The sequence below is a fragment of the Anomalospiza imberbis genome, chromosome 5 (assembly GCF_031753505.1).
Source record: "Anomalospiza imberbis isolate Cuckoo-Finch-1a 21T00152 chromosome 5, ASM3175350v1, whole genome shotgun sequence".
In the NCBI taxonomy this organism is placed as follows: domain Eukaryota; kingdom Metazoa; phylum Chordata; class Aves; order Passeriformes; family Viduidae; genus Anomalospiza; species Anomalospiza imberbis.
Window position 1 is genome coordinate 51,876,958 of NC_089685.1, and position 16,776 is coordinate 51,893,733.

Sequence of the window (16,776 nt, forward strand, 5' to 3'; positions counted from 1 at the left end):
CCTACAGGATCCCAACCAGAAATGTGTGCTGCCCTTCCCTTGTGGCTGCAGGCAAGGGCAGGCTGTGGCCAGGTGGGGAAGGGCCTCCTTGTGGCCAGGCAGGGCTGGGAACACAGGGCTGTGGATGGACGTGACTTGCAGAGTCAGGATCAGTTTGGGATCACCCCTGTCCCCAGGCTGGACTCCTCTCCCCTGGCAGTGCCTGCCTGGAAGTGCCACCTCTGGCATGAGACAGTCCCTGACTCCTCCTGTGTGCCAGTGCCAGCTCTTCCAGAGGGGATCCATCCAGGCTCACACACCATCAGGGAAAGGCTGGGCTGAGCTCGGCCACGAGTCTGGAGAGAGGCTGCAGGAGAGCCTGGGAGCAGAGATTGGGCAGCTAAAGAGAAATGAGACACATCCCATCCATGGGTCCTACAGGAAGCTGGGCATAACATATCAGCCTGGACCTCTTGTTTTTAGCTCTCCTTCTGATGCCTTTATGAAATTGTTGCAGCTTTTTCACACATATTTTGTGTTGTGTCGGATCCATCACAAGGTGCATATCGTACTTCACCAAATCCAATGACCGTGCAGAGATAGTCATGGAAATGTCCACTTATATTAAACCTGATCAGGGGAAAAAAGTCAAATTTGATGACATTCCTGACACGCAGTGAAAGGCAGAGTGGCGCCTGGCCTGGCTGCTAAACTGTGTTAGTGCCACTGGGATCAGGAGCTGCCTTGCTGGAATCTCCCTCCCATTCCTCACTTTTGTTCCCCACATCTCCACAAAAGTTTCTGGGCAATGCTTTCCCATCCAGAAACATTCCCCTGCTATGGTCCCCTGCAGCCAATGGTGCTGACATCACCCTCTCTCTTGTCCCTGTCTCCTTCCTTTCCCCAGGAAACTGCATCCAGCCAGATCCTTCCTTCCCCAGCAGAACTACAGCTGTGTCCTCTCCTGCCATCCTTACAGGACAGCCCTGGGTTCCCTGGCCCTGAAAGGCTCCCTTTCCTTGGCACAGGCATGTGCTGAAGCACCTGCATCTCAAGGAATCAGGTTCCCCCAAACCACAGTCCCTGATCTCCCTTGGGCTCTGCTCTTTGCTCTGGCTTTGGGATTTTCCTCTTCCCAGACATTGCATGGCAGGGAGTTGCTGGAATGAGCTCACATGGCTGGGTTGAGTTTTACGTTGTTGATCCACTTCCACTTCTGCTCCTCTTGAGAATATGTGAGACCAAGTAAGTAGTAGTTATATCTTGACTGTGAGAGAAGGTAACTCTGGAAAGGAAGCCAACAATGGGAATTCATGGAAATGACATTTTCTTCACCAGAGGCACAGAGAGCTCAGTACTAAACAGCCAGCACAGAGAGTGCAGTGTGCATCCAGCCACAGCACCTCTGGCCACAGCTCCAGGGGATGAATTTCTCCCTTTCTATTGAAGGTCATGTCCCTTCTGAAGGCCCCTCATGACTATAATAAATGTAATAATACACCTGTGGTGCCATTGCAGCTGTACATTGCAGTCAGACAGGTGTGACTTGACACGGGGGAACACTTTTCCCTTCTGATGGGGGTGGCAAAGCCTTTTCAGGTTTTGTCACAGCCATGGCTCTCACAAAGAAGTGTCTGTTCAACCTCCTTGGCCTGTGTGCTAAATCCCTGTAAAACCCCAGCCAGCTGGACAGGGAGTTTGCTCCTTGCCATGGGATCAGGCCTGGGCACAGAAGGACTCCGAGCCCCAGGAGGCCTCTCCCTGTGCAGGGCTTTGCTCCCTGTGCCAGGGCTGGGGTGTCCGTGGCTGGCAGCAGGTCCCAGAGCCCAAGGACATGTGACAGGAGCTGGCATAAGTGTCACTGCTCAGCCCTTGGCCAGGCAGCTCCAGCTCCCCAAGCAGCTGCCCCAACAGTTGGATCTCACCAGCTCTTCCCTGCTGTCAATGACCACCAGGTCTGAGCCCATGGCAGTGCATTCTGCACGAGAGGCTTCCCAGCCCTTTGGTTTCTGCTCTGGAGAAAAGAAGTAGCAATTTCTCCCATGTTTCTTCCATGGTGTGGGGCAGCCTGCAGAAGGGAAGAAGAGGTGTGGAAAATCCATGTTCATACTGACCAAATGATGCCATGACAACAGAGAGGTGAGAGAGGCAATTCCAGCCACAGAAATGCCTGTGTGCTCCTGCTGAGAATTGTCACCAGTGCACTGAGTTCAAAGGCTGGTAAAGGAGGGCCTTGGAGAAGCAGTTGAGGCATATTGTCCATCCTGCTCCCAGCAGTGCTGTGCTTCCAGAGGGATTGTTCCTCCTGCGCCTTCCAGAGCTCATCCTGGGAGTGTCTGGGATAAGGTTTCTATTCCTGAGATGGGAGAGGTGTTCTTTCTGTGTTTCCCTTCTGAACAAAACCCAGTCACACAGCTTCTCCTGTCCCCTTCACAGTCAATGCCACAGGCTTCTGGAAACTCCCTCTGGAATGACAGAGGATTACCTACCTAGTGCCTCTTCAGGGATGGTTCTTGTTGAGTCCTGGTGGCTGCCTGCAGTTGGACCATCTGGAAATAAGGACACAATTTCTGCTTGCAAGGAATGACCACTGTGCCACGCACTGTCAGAGCTCTGCTGGACCTCTCTGACCACCATCACCCAACACAGAATGCAAACTCTGCCTCTTTGCTCATGACAGTACTGTAAAAATCATAAAATGGTCAGGTGAGGTTCCACTGAGTAAAAGGCAACACTTTAGTTCACTTAAACAAGTTATATCTTAATAACACCGTATTTGTTAATAACAAGACCTGCTGGAAAATTCATACAAAACCAAAATGTAGCATAAAGTCAAAATGCAACAGTTTTTATTTGGAGCACAAGTGAAACCTGTGTGCTCTTGAACTTAAGAACTCCCTTGATTTCATTTCTCAAGTTTGATCTTGATCTCAAGTTTCTTAGGATTATTTTTTCAGGTCTGTAGCTGTTCTGAGCCAGAACTGAGACCCGCAAAAGGACTGTAACTAAAGCCAGACCGGGATCTAAGTCTAAGGACTCTTCTTTCAATGTTAGACTTAAAGCTGTATTAAATGCAAATTAGACCTTTTTATTTTCTGTTGGTTTATTTTTGTTTTTAGTTTTTCCCATCCTTGGGTGTTAGATATTTTATAAATGTCAGAGCACTGTCAGATATCAGTCCTGAACTCTTTGCCTTAAAAAAGAAGAATAAATTGCCTCCCCCAGCCCTATTCTTTAAGTTCCATGGATCAAAGGCTTTGCCCTGTCTTCTCCTTGTGCATTTCTGAGCAGGTGGCAAACTCTGGGACTTAAGAGTGATTGGTTGTGGAAGCTTCTCAAGCTTTCTCAGGTATCAAAGGATGGAAAGAAACAAGCAAAACCATCTGAAATTTGAAAAAGGTTCTTTGAAAACTTTCAAGGAAATACCAATTGGGTCTATTAGTTTGTTTTTTTTTTTTCCTGATGGAAATAAGATCTTTTTTTACTATAAAATATCATTTATCATTTTATGTAGCTCAAAATATGTTATGATCTTAAGCAAACTCCTGTAAGATGTGATTTAGTTGCCTCCTTCAAATGAAATTGAATTCATAATTATTTTAAGATTTGTGGTGTTACGGACATGTTGGTCTCATGATACAACCTCATCAGCTTGTGCGATTTTCACAGATAGCAACTGTATTACTGGTAGGCATTATTGAATCTTAACTTGTTTCATCAAAACATTTGTATAATAAATTATTTGTCATTTGAATGTTGTCAGATTTTCATTGGGATTTTGGCTTCTTTATCTGTTGGAATTTTCAACTTTCAAACCACTTGACTCTTACAGATTTCCTCTTACAGCCACGATTGGCTAAAAACTGCTGTCCTTTGCCTTCAAACCAAACTTCCATTCCTACTGGCTTTATATGTCATGGCCTGGACATCAGACCATGGGAGAGAGACACAAATTAATTGCTGTTAGGACACTAACAAAAGAACTTACATGTGATTATTAAATATACTGCCAGGACCACTAAGAGGATTATCACCACCAATATAGCAACATGTTTTCTGGAACAACAGCTTTTACCTACAGAGGGACAGAAAAGGAAACATTAGGGGAACAGCTGGACAGAAGCACCTTTGCCCTGCATTCCAAGGTGCCTTTTTCAGGCTCCCACTGGAAATCTGGGACCTTCCAGATCTACAGGCTGGAGCCAGGCTCAATGTGCTGGTGCTTCCCTGCTGGCTCTGGTCACCCGTACTCAAGGAACTGAACAGATCCCAACCTGCCATGGGTTTGAGGAGAGGTGAAAAGGAGGAGTCCTTGCAATCAATGCCTGCTCTCCGCTTCCTCATCTCCTTTGTTCACTTCCCAGTGCTGCTGGGGACAGGAGCCTGGGCTCGCAGGTGTCTGGGTGTGGCCCATCACATCATTCTATTCCTTTGCCAGGAAAGCCAACAAGTTGTTGGGGGCGCAGAATGCAACACCTCAGCAGCTTCTGCTCTGAGTGTGGAAAGCAGACAATTGTATCCTCCTGCCTCCTCATGGTTTTGTGTCACTGCATGTTTGGGGCATCAGGATCAGCCCCTCTCCCTTGTTGTTTAAATTCTCATCACTTTATCAGACAATTAAACTCACCCGATGATTTGCAGTTTGCTGCAGCATTTGTCTCTTGGGATTTCACTTTCACTTCTGCATAGGTACAACCTGAGCCTGGGAATGAGAACAGAGCACAGAGAAAGCTGAGAATCAACTTAAATGAAACAAAAATGACTGAAATTGTGAGAAATGCTGAACACAGGACAGCAGCTGGTTGATGTGCCTGTGGTTAACTATGCACAAATTGTATTTTTCTCCATTATAGGCACTGATCTCAGCTCTGTGGTGAGCAGGAACAGGACCCAAGGGAACAGCTGGAGCAGTGTCAGGACAGGATCAGGTTGGATGTCAGGGAAAGGTTCTTCCCCCAGAGGGTGCTGGGGCACTGAACAGGCTCCCCAGGGAATGGTCACGGCCCCAAGGCTGCCAGAGATCAAGCAGCATGTGGACAATGCTCTCAGCGATGCACAGGGTGGGATTATTGGGGTATCTGTGCAGGGCCAGGAGTTGGAGTCAATGATCCTTGTGGGTCCCTTCCAATTCAGGATATTCTGATTCCATGTTCCATGATGACACTTTCACCCTTGGACCACTTGCTAGAGGCAGGAACAGAACTGGTTCCTCTTCCAGGCAGACAATACCAGAGGGGACAGGGGCACATAAACACATTGTCAATCTTGACAAAAGGGAAGGAATGTGCCAAGGATGGCCTAAGGATGTTCATCCAGACAGGAATGGTGAGAATGACTAAAACTTCAAAGCCTGAAAATTGCAGATTGTGCTAAATTTGGAGTGGTTTGAGATTTAATCAAAATTAACAGGATAACATGGCGCATAGTGAAATCTACTCTATCATCTGCAGGTAATAAAAACAAACCAGCAGGGAAGAAAACATATGGAGAGGAAAGCAAGGTCAGAGGGAGATAAAAAGTGGGTAGAAAGTAAAAAATAGGACGTTGCAATGTTATAAATCTCTCAAAATCATTGGGATATACAACACTGAAACCCCTGGGTTCTATCCCTGTACAGAGGCAAGACAGAAGTCAGGGTTTTGAGCTCTTTTCAGAAGATGGAGATGATATCTGGGAAATCTTTTGCATAAATTCAGTGAACACACAGAAGAGTGGGTAGGGGTTTTCCTGAAAGGCACAAGCAGAGAAACACCCAAATGTTACTAGAAATCGATCAAAATTTTGAATAGGAATACATGGGTTAAATTCTAAGGAAAATGGAACTTGCAATCAGGTGGCATCTGTTGTGGTCAATTGGGCCCTGAATTCATCTGTTGTTAGAGGTGGTAAAACCCTGTTTCCTGGGCTGTTAGTATCTCCACCCATCCGAAAAGACATGCAGAGGGTTCACACTTTGTGCAAAAGACAAGAAGTGGATGGCAAGAAATAATTTCTGCCAGAGTGAAAGCAGGGTTAGAAAGAAAGGAAAGAAAAATGAAAATGAAATACAGAGACACTCTATGAAGTCTGTTAATTTTTAGGATGTACTTTTATGGCAGATATTGCAAAACCAGTGCAAACATATATGCAAAAATTTTAAACTCATGAAAGAAAGATAAATCCTCGGTTAGAATTTTGCAAAGTCTTTGACCCTAAATCAGACTAAAGCTGTCCATAAAACGTTTCCCCCTTGTGCATTTAACAAGCAGTTTGTACAGCCAGAGCAGGAGGAGAAGCCCCCAGGCAGTGCCTGCTGTGCTCAGGGAGCAGGAACAGCTGTGCAGGAGACTGCTGTGAACACCAGCAACAGCAGCCACTCCATCCTGAGCAGTTTGCTGCAGGAATCTCAGGCTGCTGGGGGACAGCAGGCCAGGGGCAGGAGCAATGGATGTTCAGCTCTGGAATGCTCTCCAAAATGGATAAAAACGACTCTTAATATCACAGCAGAGACACTGCCTCACACTTGCACCTTAGCAAGAGAAAAGCAGATCTTACAGCAACTTGCCTTTGTAAATATAAACAACCCTATCTGGACACTCCACCTGCAGTTTTCCAGCACGGGCTCTCATGTTTCCCTTGTGCTCTTTGGGACTTTGGAGCTCCAAGGAACTCTCTCAACATATGTGGGAGAGAGACTGGAGAATGCAAAGAAAGCTCAGTGCTCAGCATTGGACCTACCTGGGACATCAGGGCCTGTCAGGATTCTGGGTCTGGTTGGTTCAGACAAGTTCAAGTCAGCATAAAGGACATTTTCTGCCATTTTTGTTCCACTCGCTTCTTTCCTCCCTCGGCTGTTCTGACAGTGGCATTCTGGGCCGGGAACAACTCAGAAACAGCTCCCTCCCCTCTCTAAGCTTCAGGAGGAAGTTCTTGACTCTTCTGGTCACGCAGACACTTCTAGTGAAAAGAGAAGTCTATTTCTGCTTCATCTTTTGATGGCACAGGGTTTTATGTCAGTAACATGAGGAAATTTAAGTTCATGGCCTCCCTGAAGTGACCTGTGTTGGAAAGTGGTTCTGGATTGGAAGTGTCTTGAGTTCCCAAAGCGTCACCCACCCACACAGAAAACACTTTGACCTGCTGTGTCTTGAGCACTGTGGGCTCTGTGCAGCTCACAGACATTGTCTGCTTCTCTACAAGGGAATTCTGGAGGCAAAATGGGGATCAGAAAGGGGGATTTGTCCAGTCTGTTTTGTGAAGCCCAAAAGGTGCTTAATATGCAAAAGCAGCCACAGGAATAGTGCAGCCTAAACAAAACAATCCCTTGGCTAAGTTTGTAATATCCCTCTGGGCAGTTGGGGTCAGCTGTGTCCCCTCTCAACTCCTTGTGCACCCCCAGCCCCGTCAGTGATGGGATGGGATGACAAACAGAGGGCTCTCATTCTGTTTAATCTCTGCTCAGCAAGAACTAAAGCATCCCTGTGTTCTCAACACTGTTCCAGCACAAGTCAAAAACATAGTCCATACCAGCTGATATGAAGGAAATTAACTCTATCCCAGCCAAAACCAGCCCAAGGCCCGAGAATTTAAGAAGAATGTGAAGGTCTTTGAATGGAGGCCCAGAGGAAGGGAACAAAGCTGGTGGAAGTGTTGGAAGAAATGTCCTGTGAGGAACAGCTGAGGATTCCATGGTTTGTCCAGTATGGAGAAAAAGAGGCTGAGGGGTGACCTCTTTTCTCTCTGGATTCCCAGCACAGGAAGGACATGGAACTGTTTGAGAGAGTCCAGATGAGGCCAAAAAAGTGTTGAGAAGCTAGAGAACCTCTGCCATGAGGAAAGTCTGAGAGAATGAGATACTTTAGTCTGGAGAACAAAAGCCTTGGGGTGACCTGATTGTGGCCTTCCAGTGCCTGAAGGGAGCTACAAGAAAGATGGAGAGAGACTCTTGACAGGGGCCTGCAGTGACCGACAAGAAGAAACAGCTTCACACTGACAGTGAGTGGGTTTAAATTGGATATTAGGAAGAAATTCTTCTCTGTGAGGCTGGTGAGGCCCTGGTACAGATTCCCCAAAGGAGCTGTGGCTGCCCCATGCCTGGAAGTGTCCACGGTCAGGTAGGATGGGGCTCTGAGCAATGTGGAATAGTGGAAGGTGTCCTTGCCCATGACAGAGAAGGTGAAATGAGATGATCTTAAGGTCCCTTCCAACCCAAACCATTCTGTGTATTCCTGTCATTATAGAAATATAGTACATTTGCTTTTCTGATTGAGAACAAACTATAGGAAAAAGTTGAGTGGTTTTTAATAAAATAAATACCAATTCTGATTGAACCTATTTCTTCCACAGAAAGACAATTTTCTATTATGGATATATTCTCTCAGGGCCATCAGATCTGGAACACCCTCTGGTGCCAGTGGTCATGGCAGAGGCTTCTTCAAAGGGCCAGGGATGTGTTCTGGTATTCTGTGCCTCATGTCCCATAATCAGAGGCCCACAGAAGCCAAGCAAACACCAACTGTGTGAGAGAAAGAAGAGGAAGTGAAGCAGTTTCTGTGGTGGTTGATGACTCAGAAATTTGTACTGCGGTCAAATGAAGGTTTTGCAGTGGTCCTCAGACCTGACAGAGAGACGTGTCCAGAAATTCTGTGACAGGCTGAAGTACTGAGGTCTAAACAACAGACCCTGACTGAAGCCTGAACAACAGACCCTGAGCCAAAGTTGCCTCTAGATGAATCTTCCAACCAAATGATATATATATAAATTCAATCATTAATGAACTATTGTTATATGTGTTTGTTTATTGGCAAAACATGTGTTTACCTTTCCATATCCAGAAACTGGATAAGGCCACATCTGGCCTAATTAGGGGGGTACACAATCAAACCCCTTGGTTCCCCCTTGAGCCCTGTCCAGGCTCTAGGAGAAATCCAATAGGGGAATGAAACTAGAAATTATGTCAGCTTGTTTGTTTAAGAGTATAAAAAATGGACTACTGTCACAACAAATTTGGGAAACCATTCCACATCTCCACAAAGGTGGAATGGGTTGGAAAGAATCTTAAAGTTCATCTTGTTCTAAACCCCTGCCATGAGCAGTGACACCTTCCAGTATCCCAGGTTGCTCAGAGCGCTGTCTACCTGGCCTTGGACACTTCCAGGCATGAGGCAGCCACAGCTTCCCTGGGCAACCCAAAGTATTCTGTGATTTTTCAGCTCCACCAAGTCTTAATTCCTTTTTTAATTCAGATTTTTCCTTCCTATTAGGGAATTGCATTGCTAATTTGCCAGTTGTAACATGGACTGAGTGTAGGAAACATCCATTGAGTTCAATCAACATTTTTTGGGTTTTATTGCTGATTTTCTGGAGTGACAAGCACATGATAGCACCAATCCCACAAATTTTGCCATAAAAATAGTGCCCCTCTTTCCTGTGGAATATTGCCTACGCTGATCAGCAGGTTCTGCTGCATCTTGAGGGAGTGCTGACTGTGTAGGCCAGTGCTGTTTGAAGAAGGAAGGTGCAATATCCCACTGAGTTGATGCTTTTGAACTCCATTTGACAAGGATGGTGCAAATACCATGGGGGGGAAGTTAAAACAGGGCTCCAGCTCCCCTTGTAAATCCTTTTATGTGATACTGAGATGCTGCACAACTTAATACTGGAGATAGCACACAGGGTAGTTTGTGTTGTATTTCTGAGCACTTAGCCACACTTTTCAGCATTTAAATGTATGCTTATTATTTCTCTGTGGTATTTTTTGGTGTATTTCCCACAAAACTATGATGGGGAATGGTAAATATCTTCAGTAATTTAAAGATATTTTAATGTGGGTCTATATGGATGGGACAATGGCCCCGCATGTCTGTGTTAATAATGAGGTGTCTGTGTTAATAATTCTGCTGTAATTCATTAGAACCTAATTAATTTGGCTTCCTAAACTCTAGCTAAGGGCATGGGCAACATCTGACAGCATTTTCCTAACAGATAACCCCTCACACTCCCACTTCACTCCTACTCTTGCCAGCTCTATTTCCATGTTTCCAAGACGAGTTATGTCCATCTTTCAGCCTCTGCAATCCCAAACTCAGTGTGGCCATGACCAAGAAAGACAGAAGAAGGGGAGATTTTTAACATATCAGGCTCTTGTCCAATACTTACATTGTGCAGCCTCAGGTCAGAGGTGAAGAATCTTCTGGGGTCAGTTGAGTCCGATACCTCTCTGTACCTCATCAAGAAAAGATTTGGTAAAGATTTCATTACAAGATCCAAATTCAAAGATAAGTAGTCTGCAAATCAGCTATTCTGAAATAGATAAAATGTTTAAAATTAAATATACATTATGAACAAAGAATGCAGTAAACACTTGGAAAAATAACCCTCCTTTGGGCCGGCTTTTCACCCCTTGACAATACTTAGTTAATGACTTTTTTTCTGGATTTAATGTGCTTGCTTACTGTATACAGACCTAAAATAATTGGGAGATATTTTCTGATACGTAAGATTTGAAAGATTTTCTGATATGTAAGATCTGAAAAACCTGTAACTTTTTTGGGACCAAAATTATTTTCTAATATAAACAAAGAGTTTCCACTACCGAGGAGGAAAAAAATAATTGTTAACGTTAAATATATTTTCTGAAAAGAATGGAATGTTTAATACTTTTGAAATCAAACATTTCAATTTTTCCTTTCAGGATGTTCTTTTAGGAGAAATTAAATGCTTTGGGCTTACCCCAAATCACTTTTTAAAAATCACTATTAAACAAATAAGAACAAGTGTTTCTTCTATTTTTTTCCTGCAGTAATTCACAGCCAAAAGGCCCCTGTCTGGGTCACAATCCAAAAAAGATTTAAGAAGTGGTTTTGACAAGAATCATTTTGCAACCAGCTGATGACCATAAGGAAGGCTGGCTACCTCACTCCCTCCAAAGTTTACCCATTTTTAGACAAACATTGTGACATATTTTGTGCAACATATATTTTACTGTTGTGTGAAAGAGGAACTGAAAACAGCTGAACAAAGCAAACCCACTGAAACTGGCAAACTGGTATAAACTCTTTCTCTCTGTATCTGGATAAAATTAAGCTGCCCGTTCCTCTTTTATACTTAAAGTAAAACAAAACAACAGCCTGGCTTCTATTTAGCAGCCTTGGTGGCATTTTTCTCCCTCTAAACTCCAGCTGCTTTAACATCAGACATCTGTGCTTAGTGGTTGCCTGACAGTGGAAAAGACAAGAATTCCCAGGGATGTCCTATCCTATGCCTGACATATTTAAGTGTGCTGGGGCCTCACTACCCTCACAGGGAACAATTTCCTCCCAATATCCACCTAAACCTGCTCTCTGTCACTTTGGAGCCATTCCCCCTTGTCCTGTCACTCCAGGCCCTTGTCAAGGGTCTCTCTCCATCTTTCCTGTGGGCTCCCTTCAGGCTCTGGAAGGGCACAATGAGGTCACCCCAAAGCCTTCTGTCTTCCAAGCTGAACAATCCCAATTCCCTCAGCCTTTCCAGGCTGAAGATTCCCAATCCTCTTAGCCTTTCAATATACCTTTTTTTCCAACATACCTGGAGCATGACCCTTGGCAAAGGAGGATGAAATCTATTCAATTTACAGAGAAGCAGATGCTGCTATTTCAGAAGGCACCTCCTGTCACAATGTCAGATCCAGGCAGAATCCACATGCCACACAGGCAGTGTGGATGTGCAGCTCAACCCCATCAGCTCCTGTTCCTCATTGTCCCAGTAGATGTGGAACATGCTGGAAGGATCCAGGAAGGTTGGGAAATGCAGCAGTGGAGATGCAAGCTGGCCAGAACAAAAGCAAGGGAGGAACAAGAGGAAGAGCATTCTCTTGATTCCTGAGAAGAATATCACCATCATTTCTGCAGTCTCTGAGTCTTGCTGATACCTTGGGCAGCTAGGCAAAGCCCAGTTTGTATGGGAGTGCCCAAGGCTGGCCAGTTGCCAGGAAGGAGGGCTGGAACCCAACTGTTGTATATTCAATTTAAAATGTAGGAAAGATCAACACTTTACATAACATGCCCTGGCACCTTGCCTGAGTAAAACTGTACTAACCCATCTCATATACATCTTTAAACATTTTTAACAGCTGTTTTGTCCTAAAGAACCAAAACAAGGCAGCCAAGTGTTTATCTCCTAGACAGTACTCCTCAGGGTGGGTGAATGTTGGCTCTCCTCACCAAGGAAAAGGGGCTCTTCTGATGAACTAGTCTCGCCATTGCAGATTCTAAAATGAACCCCCTTGTGCCACTGTGGTGGGATGGTTATGGACAAGTTTGTAGGAAAGAAGCTAAGTCTTGATCCCATGGCTTATCAGAGGAAGCTGTTGTGGCACATGGAAAGGGCTCCTGTGATAGCAATCTGGAAGAGCAGAATAAGAAAAATGCCTCTGCTCCATGTGCTATACCTTGGTGGGAGTGAGTCAATGGAGAAAAGTGCATCATCTCTTGTGCTGCCTGAGGCCTTTCAGTGTAATGACATAAAAACAATAACCCTCAGCAGGTTTTCCACCAGTTCTGCCAGGATGTGCCTTGTCCATCATCTCCAATTTGCCCAATTGCATAATCTACTACAAAACTTATCCCAGATCTGTGGATTCTGGAGGACATTGTAGTTTATTCCTATTAACTTGTGGGGAAAATGTAGAAAAGCCATTTGTATTATTTTTCTGGGGCAAGCGTTGGAAGAACAGATGAAAAACAGAGAAGGAGAGTTACCTATCTGATCCTCAGGCATAGGGTTTAAAGAGATCAAATTGCATACAGATTGCTTGAATCCCATGTCATGTTGTTGACAGTCCTGCTTTAGACGGCAAGTACATTTATGACTTCTTATTTCAGTTCTCTAATCAAATGCTGACACTTTTCATACTGTCTTCTCCATAGGCCCAAGACTCTCTTTTTGTGGGGAGCCAGGGCTGAGGGATACAGTAATGCAAATTGAGTATTTGGAGATTAGGACAGCACAGGGATATCAAAACTGAGAGACATTGGCCTGTCCAGGAGATGAACCAAAGACAGAACTAATCATGAAGTGGGGAGGGAAAGAGGCAAAGGGATCTGCATCTTGCAGAGCTGCCCATGGGACAAATTTTCACTGTGCCTTGTTCTCCACTTTTAGGCAGAAAATCCCTTCCTCACATGGAGAAGAGAGTGAGATTGGAGGATGCAACTGAGACACTGCTGGAATGTGCAACTCTCCTGGAATCACAAGGAGAAGTGGTTTGGCTGTGTGACAAGGATTGGAGTTGCATGGTCTCTTGGGTGGAACAGGATGTGGTGGTGTTTGCACGGCACTGCTGAGAGGAGTGGGAGAGATGTGCAGGAGCAGGAAGATACCACAGATTGGCAGTGAAAAGCATGCCAAGGAAGATTTTAAAATTATAGATGACCTGAGAAGAGGGAGGAAGATAAAACCTGCTTCCTGTAGAAAGCTAAATGCTCCTACAGGAGCCAAGTGCGAAAAGAAAGAGGAGAGTCAGAATCACAGGATGCAATGGCACCTCTGAGTATCTGCCTCAGGCAACAGACAGAGAGAGACAGGAGAGGAAAGGAGTGAAGTTCCACTCAGTTTTCTCTCTGGGGATTACGATGACGTGCAACAAACTCAGAAGGTGAAGAAGAAGGAAAATGCTATGCCCAGTACTCTCAAAACAGCCCTGATTGTTCCACTGCTGAAATCCTCTGCTGGCAGCACACACATCCCTGACTCACAGACAACTTCCACCCCACACCTCCCCAGCTCAGCAACTCCCTGTTGTAGTGCAAGAATCAGCAGATACTGTTATATAGAGCCAGTTGAAGCAATGTCAGTATCATTTCACAGTATTTGCATTCTGGTGAGGTTATTTAACACCTCTGTTCTTTTAGGACAAATTTTAACAAAAAATTCAACTTAAAAAGAAATTGGGTTTAAAAATGTCTGAAGGCTGATAGACAAATAGGTATTTAACAGAGTGGTAACTTGAACCTATTGTAACTAGACTAAAAAATATCCTTACATGCAGCTACTCTCTTCTTTGACAGCCCTCTTTTACATGTCTGAACCCATCCCAGATTCTCTTTATTTCAAAAAGCTATAGCCCCTGTGGAACATGGTGCCAAGCTGACTCACCTTTTGCCACACATCTGCAGGGCTACTTCTTCCAAATTCTAAGGATCATATGGAAGCAGCACAGGAGATGTAAAGCTCCTTGTTGAGTAACACATGCAATCCTGAAGGAAAAAGGGTGGCATAAGGGAGATTTTTTTCACAAGCTGCCTTGTGAAAGGACTTCATCTTTATTTAATGTAATTTATCAGCTTTTTCACTGCTCTGGGCTTGTTTATCCATAGCTGTGTTGCACAAATCCTCCTGTTCCAGGAGTTGTCCCACTGCAGCTGTGAAAAGCCCTTTCCTTCTTCACAGGCTGAAAATCCTGGATGCCCAAAAAACCTGAGGATAGAGAGGTGGAGATTCTCCTTATAGTAAGTAATTTGCAAAGTGGGTTAGCAGGGACACATCAGCATGTGAGGGATATTTACGGAATGGGGAATTGTAGGACTGCAGTTCTTTTTTCCCCTTTCCCTTTTCAAGCTTCAAATTGGTGCCAAAAATACTGCTAAAGGCAGGGGCATCCCAGATGATGGCTAAAGGCGTTTTGGAACAAATATAAACAGTGTCTACATAGCCATTTTCTGGACAGACTTGTCACCTGAAAGCTCAGAGCACTGGAAGCACAGAGAGGGTCAAAGATGAGCAGTTCCCAGGCTGATAAATTGGCTTTACTTGTCTCACATAGCAAACAGGAGGGCACAGGCACACCCAGAGCTGCAGAAATTGATGCCTGCTGGTAAATCCTTGCACAGTAGATCAGGAGCAATCAGGAGAGTCTCTGCTTTTGAAGGCCAGCAATGTGGGCTCTGCAATGACCGTGCATTTGATGTATTGCAGTTATACCCTATTATATAGTTATACCTTCCCAGGAGCAGTGGTGAAGTGCAATTATGCAGAAAGCATTCAATTCCAGAACGGTTGCTATTTACGGACAACAGTTTTGTAATGAGGTTTCAGAGACAGAAGTGTTCTGACAGCTTGGTCACTGAGCCTTTGTGTTCTCACAGCTCAATTATCTGAAGATCTGGATCTGACATCCTGTAAATACCCACTGCTGCAACGGTGCTGGTCCCTGCACATTCTCATCAACTCAGTCACTTGGATTCCTAGAACTTCTCCATACTGTGATACCCCTCTCAGCCTCACACCCCAAATCACTTATCTGTGCTGTAAAAATTCCCAGCAACTGGAAGACAGAATCATAAGATGATAGAATGGTTTGTGTTGGAGGGGACCTTAAAGACCATCTCATTTCAACCCTCCTGTCATGGGCAGGGACACCTTCCACTAGAACAGACATGCCAATGTGCAGAGATGGACAAGAAAGTAGTCACCTCATTTTCTTGGCAAATGTGGTTAAAAAATGGCAATACACAGAGAAATAAAACATGATGCATGGATTGGGCTTTTCAAGAAAGCAAATTATCAGTGCTTCTTTTCTCTGTGAGATTGCGTCATGAAAAGTCTGAGGGTGGCTCCAGCTGAACATGAGTCAGAGGATTCTTCTCAGCATTTTGTAGGTTGTTCTCTTACACAGAGAATTTTCTCATTGTCTCCTTTCAAATGGCAGAGGGATGAGATCTACTTGTTTCTGATGGATCTACTTGTTTCTGCAGAGGAATGTGAAGGCAGTGATGGTATCTCAGGGCTAGATATTTCTGCCAAGTAATTTCTATTTATTTCTGTCATGTCTGAAAAAATCCAATAGTTATCCACAAGAGCCCTTATTAGGAAAGACTTTGAATATGGAGATCACCATGAAGGCTGCAGGAATTAAAACAGAACAGCAGGTCAGCAAGGAAGAGAAGACAGCAAATTCATGGCAGCAGTAAAATGCCATCCATCTGCCTTCTACATGGAAGGATGATCAAACTCAGTTATAGGCTCAGATGACTTTGCCACTTTTCCCTCAACACTGAATGCCTTGGAAAACCCACCAGCACAAGCCATGAGAAATAATATAATGATGCTTACTACAAAGAGCTACTGAAATGTGCTAATTGTGAAGAAAACACAGCTCCAGCACAGAAGCCCATTTATCAAATGAGGTTTACACCTTCATTAGGGTGACATCCATTCCAGGGGTCAAGTACACCTCAATATAATTGATCCCAAACTTTGCCCCTGAGGTAGAGCAGACAAAAACCCAAGTGCACAGTTGTGAGAATCAGATATTGTAACTTGGGGCAGCCTAAGCAGTGAAGGGAATGTGACACAGCAGATGAAGAATGAGCAGCAATTGCACCAAACTAGAAAATTCTTGTTCCTAGGGTCTGAGAAATGTGATGAGGGCTCTGTCCACACTCTGCAGTGTACCCACCCTGGCTGTGCTGTGCCATAACATGGTGCAGAACAGAACTCACTTTTCCCAGTACATCATTCTGCTAAAGAATGGGAATGGGAGGGTTCAGCTGCAAAGGAGTCTCTCTGACACCAGAGGTACAAATAATCCTGGCACTGCAAGCTGGCCTGCTTGTCACGAGTGTCTGCATCACAGCAGGATGGTATGTGTCTGCCAAAATACCCTTCTAATTCTCCGCTCAATTACCCTCAATAATGGGCTATTGCCCTTCTCGGGTCACTCATTTTCCAGGTGTTTCTTCAGGAGTCCCAGGATTTGCCTGAAGATGAGGGGACGATCACAGCTGTCCATTTTCCCTGAGGTGACTTCTACCCTTAAGTGATTCAGCTGTACCTGTCAGG

At 44.8% G+C, this 16,776-nt stretch overlaps 2 protein-coding genes across 2 annotated transcripts in view; one reads left to right on the forward strand and one right to left on the reverse strand.

The window, feature by feature from the left end:
- Positions 1-16,776, forward strand: part of FERRY3 (FERRY endosomal RAB5 effector complex subunit 3) — a 360,837-nt gene that overhangs the window by 286,293 nt on the left and 57,768 nt on the right. The gene's annotated exons all lie outside the window — the stretch shown is intronic.
- LOC137474302 (killer cell lectin-like receptor subfamily B member 1B allele B) lies at positions 633-7,187 on the reverse strand. The gene is made up of 6 exons (XM_068190756.1): positions 6,697-7,187; positions 4,607-4,681; positions 3,968-4,054; positions 2,469-2,528; positions 1,905-2,047; positions 633-1,264 (listed from the first exon to the last, which is right to left on the reverse strand). Exons 1-6 carry the CDS (start codon positions 6,776-6,778, stop codon positions 1,151-1,153), a joined length of 561 nt encoding a protein of 186 aa, XP_068046857.1. The 5' UTR covers positions 6,779-7,187; the 3' UTR covers positions 633-1,150.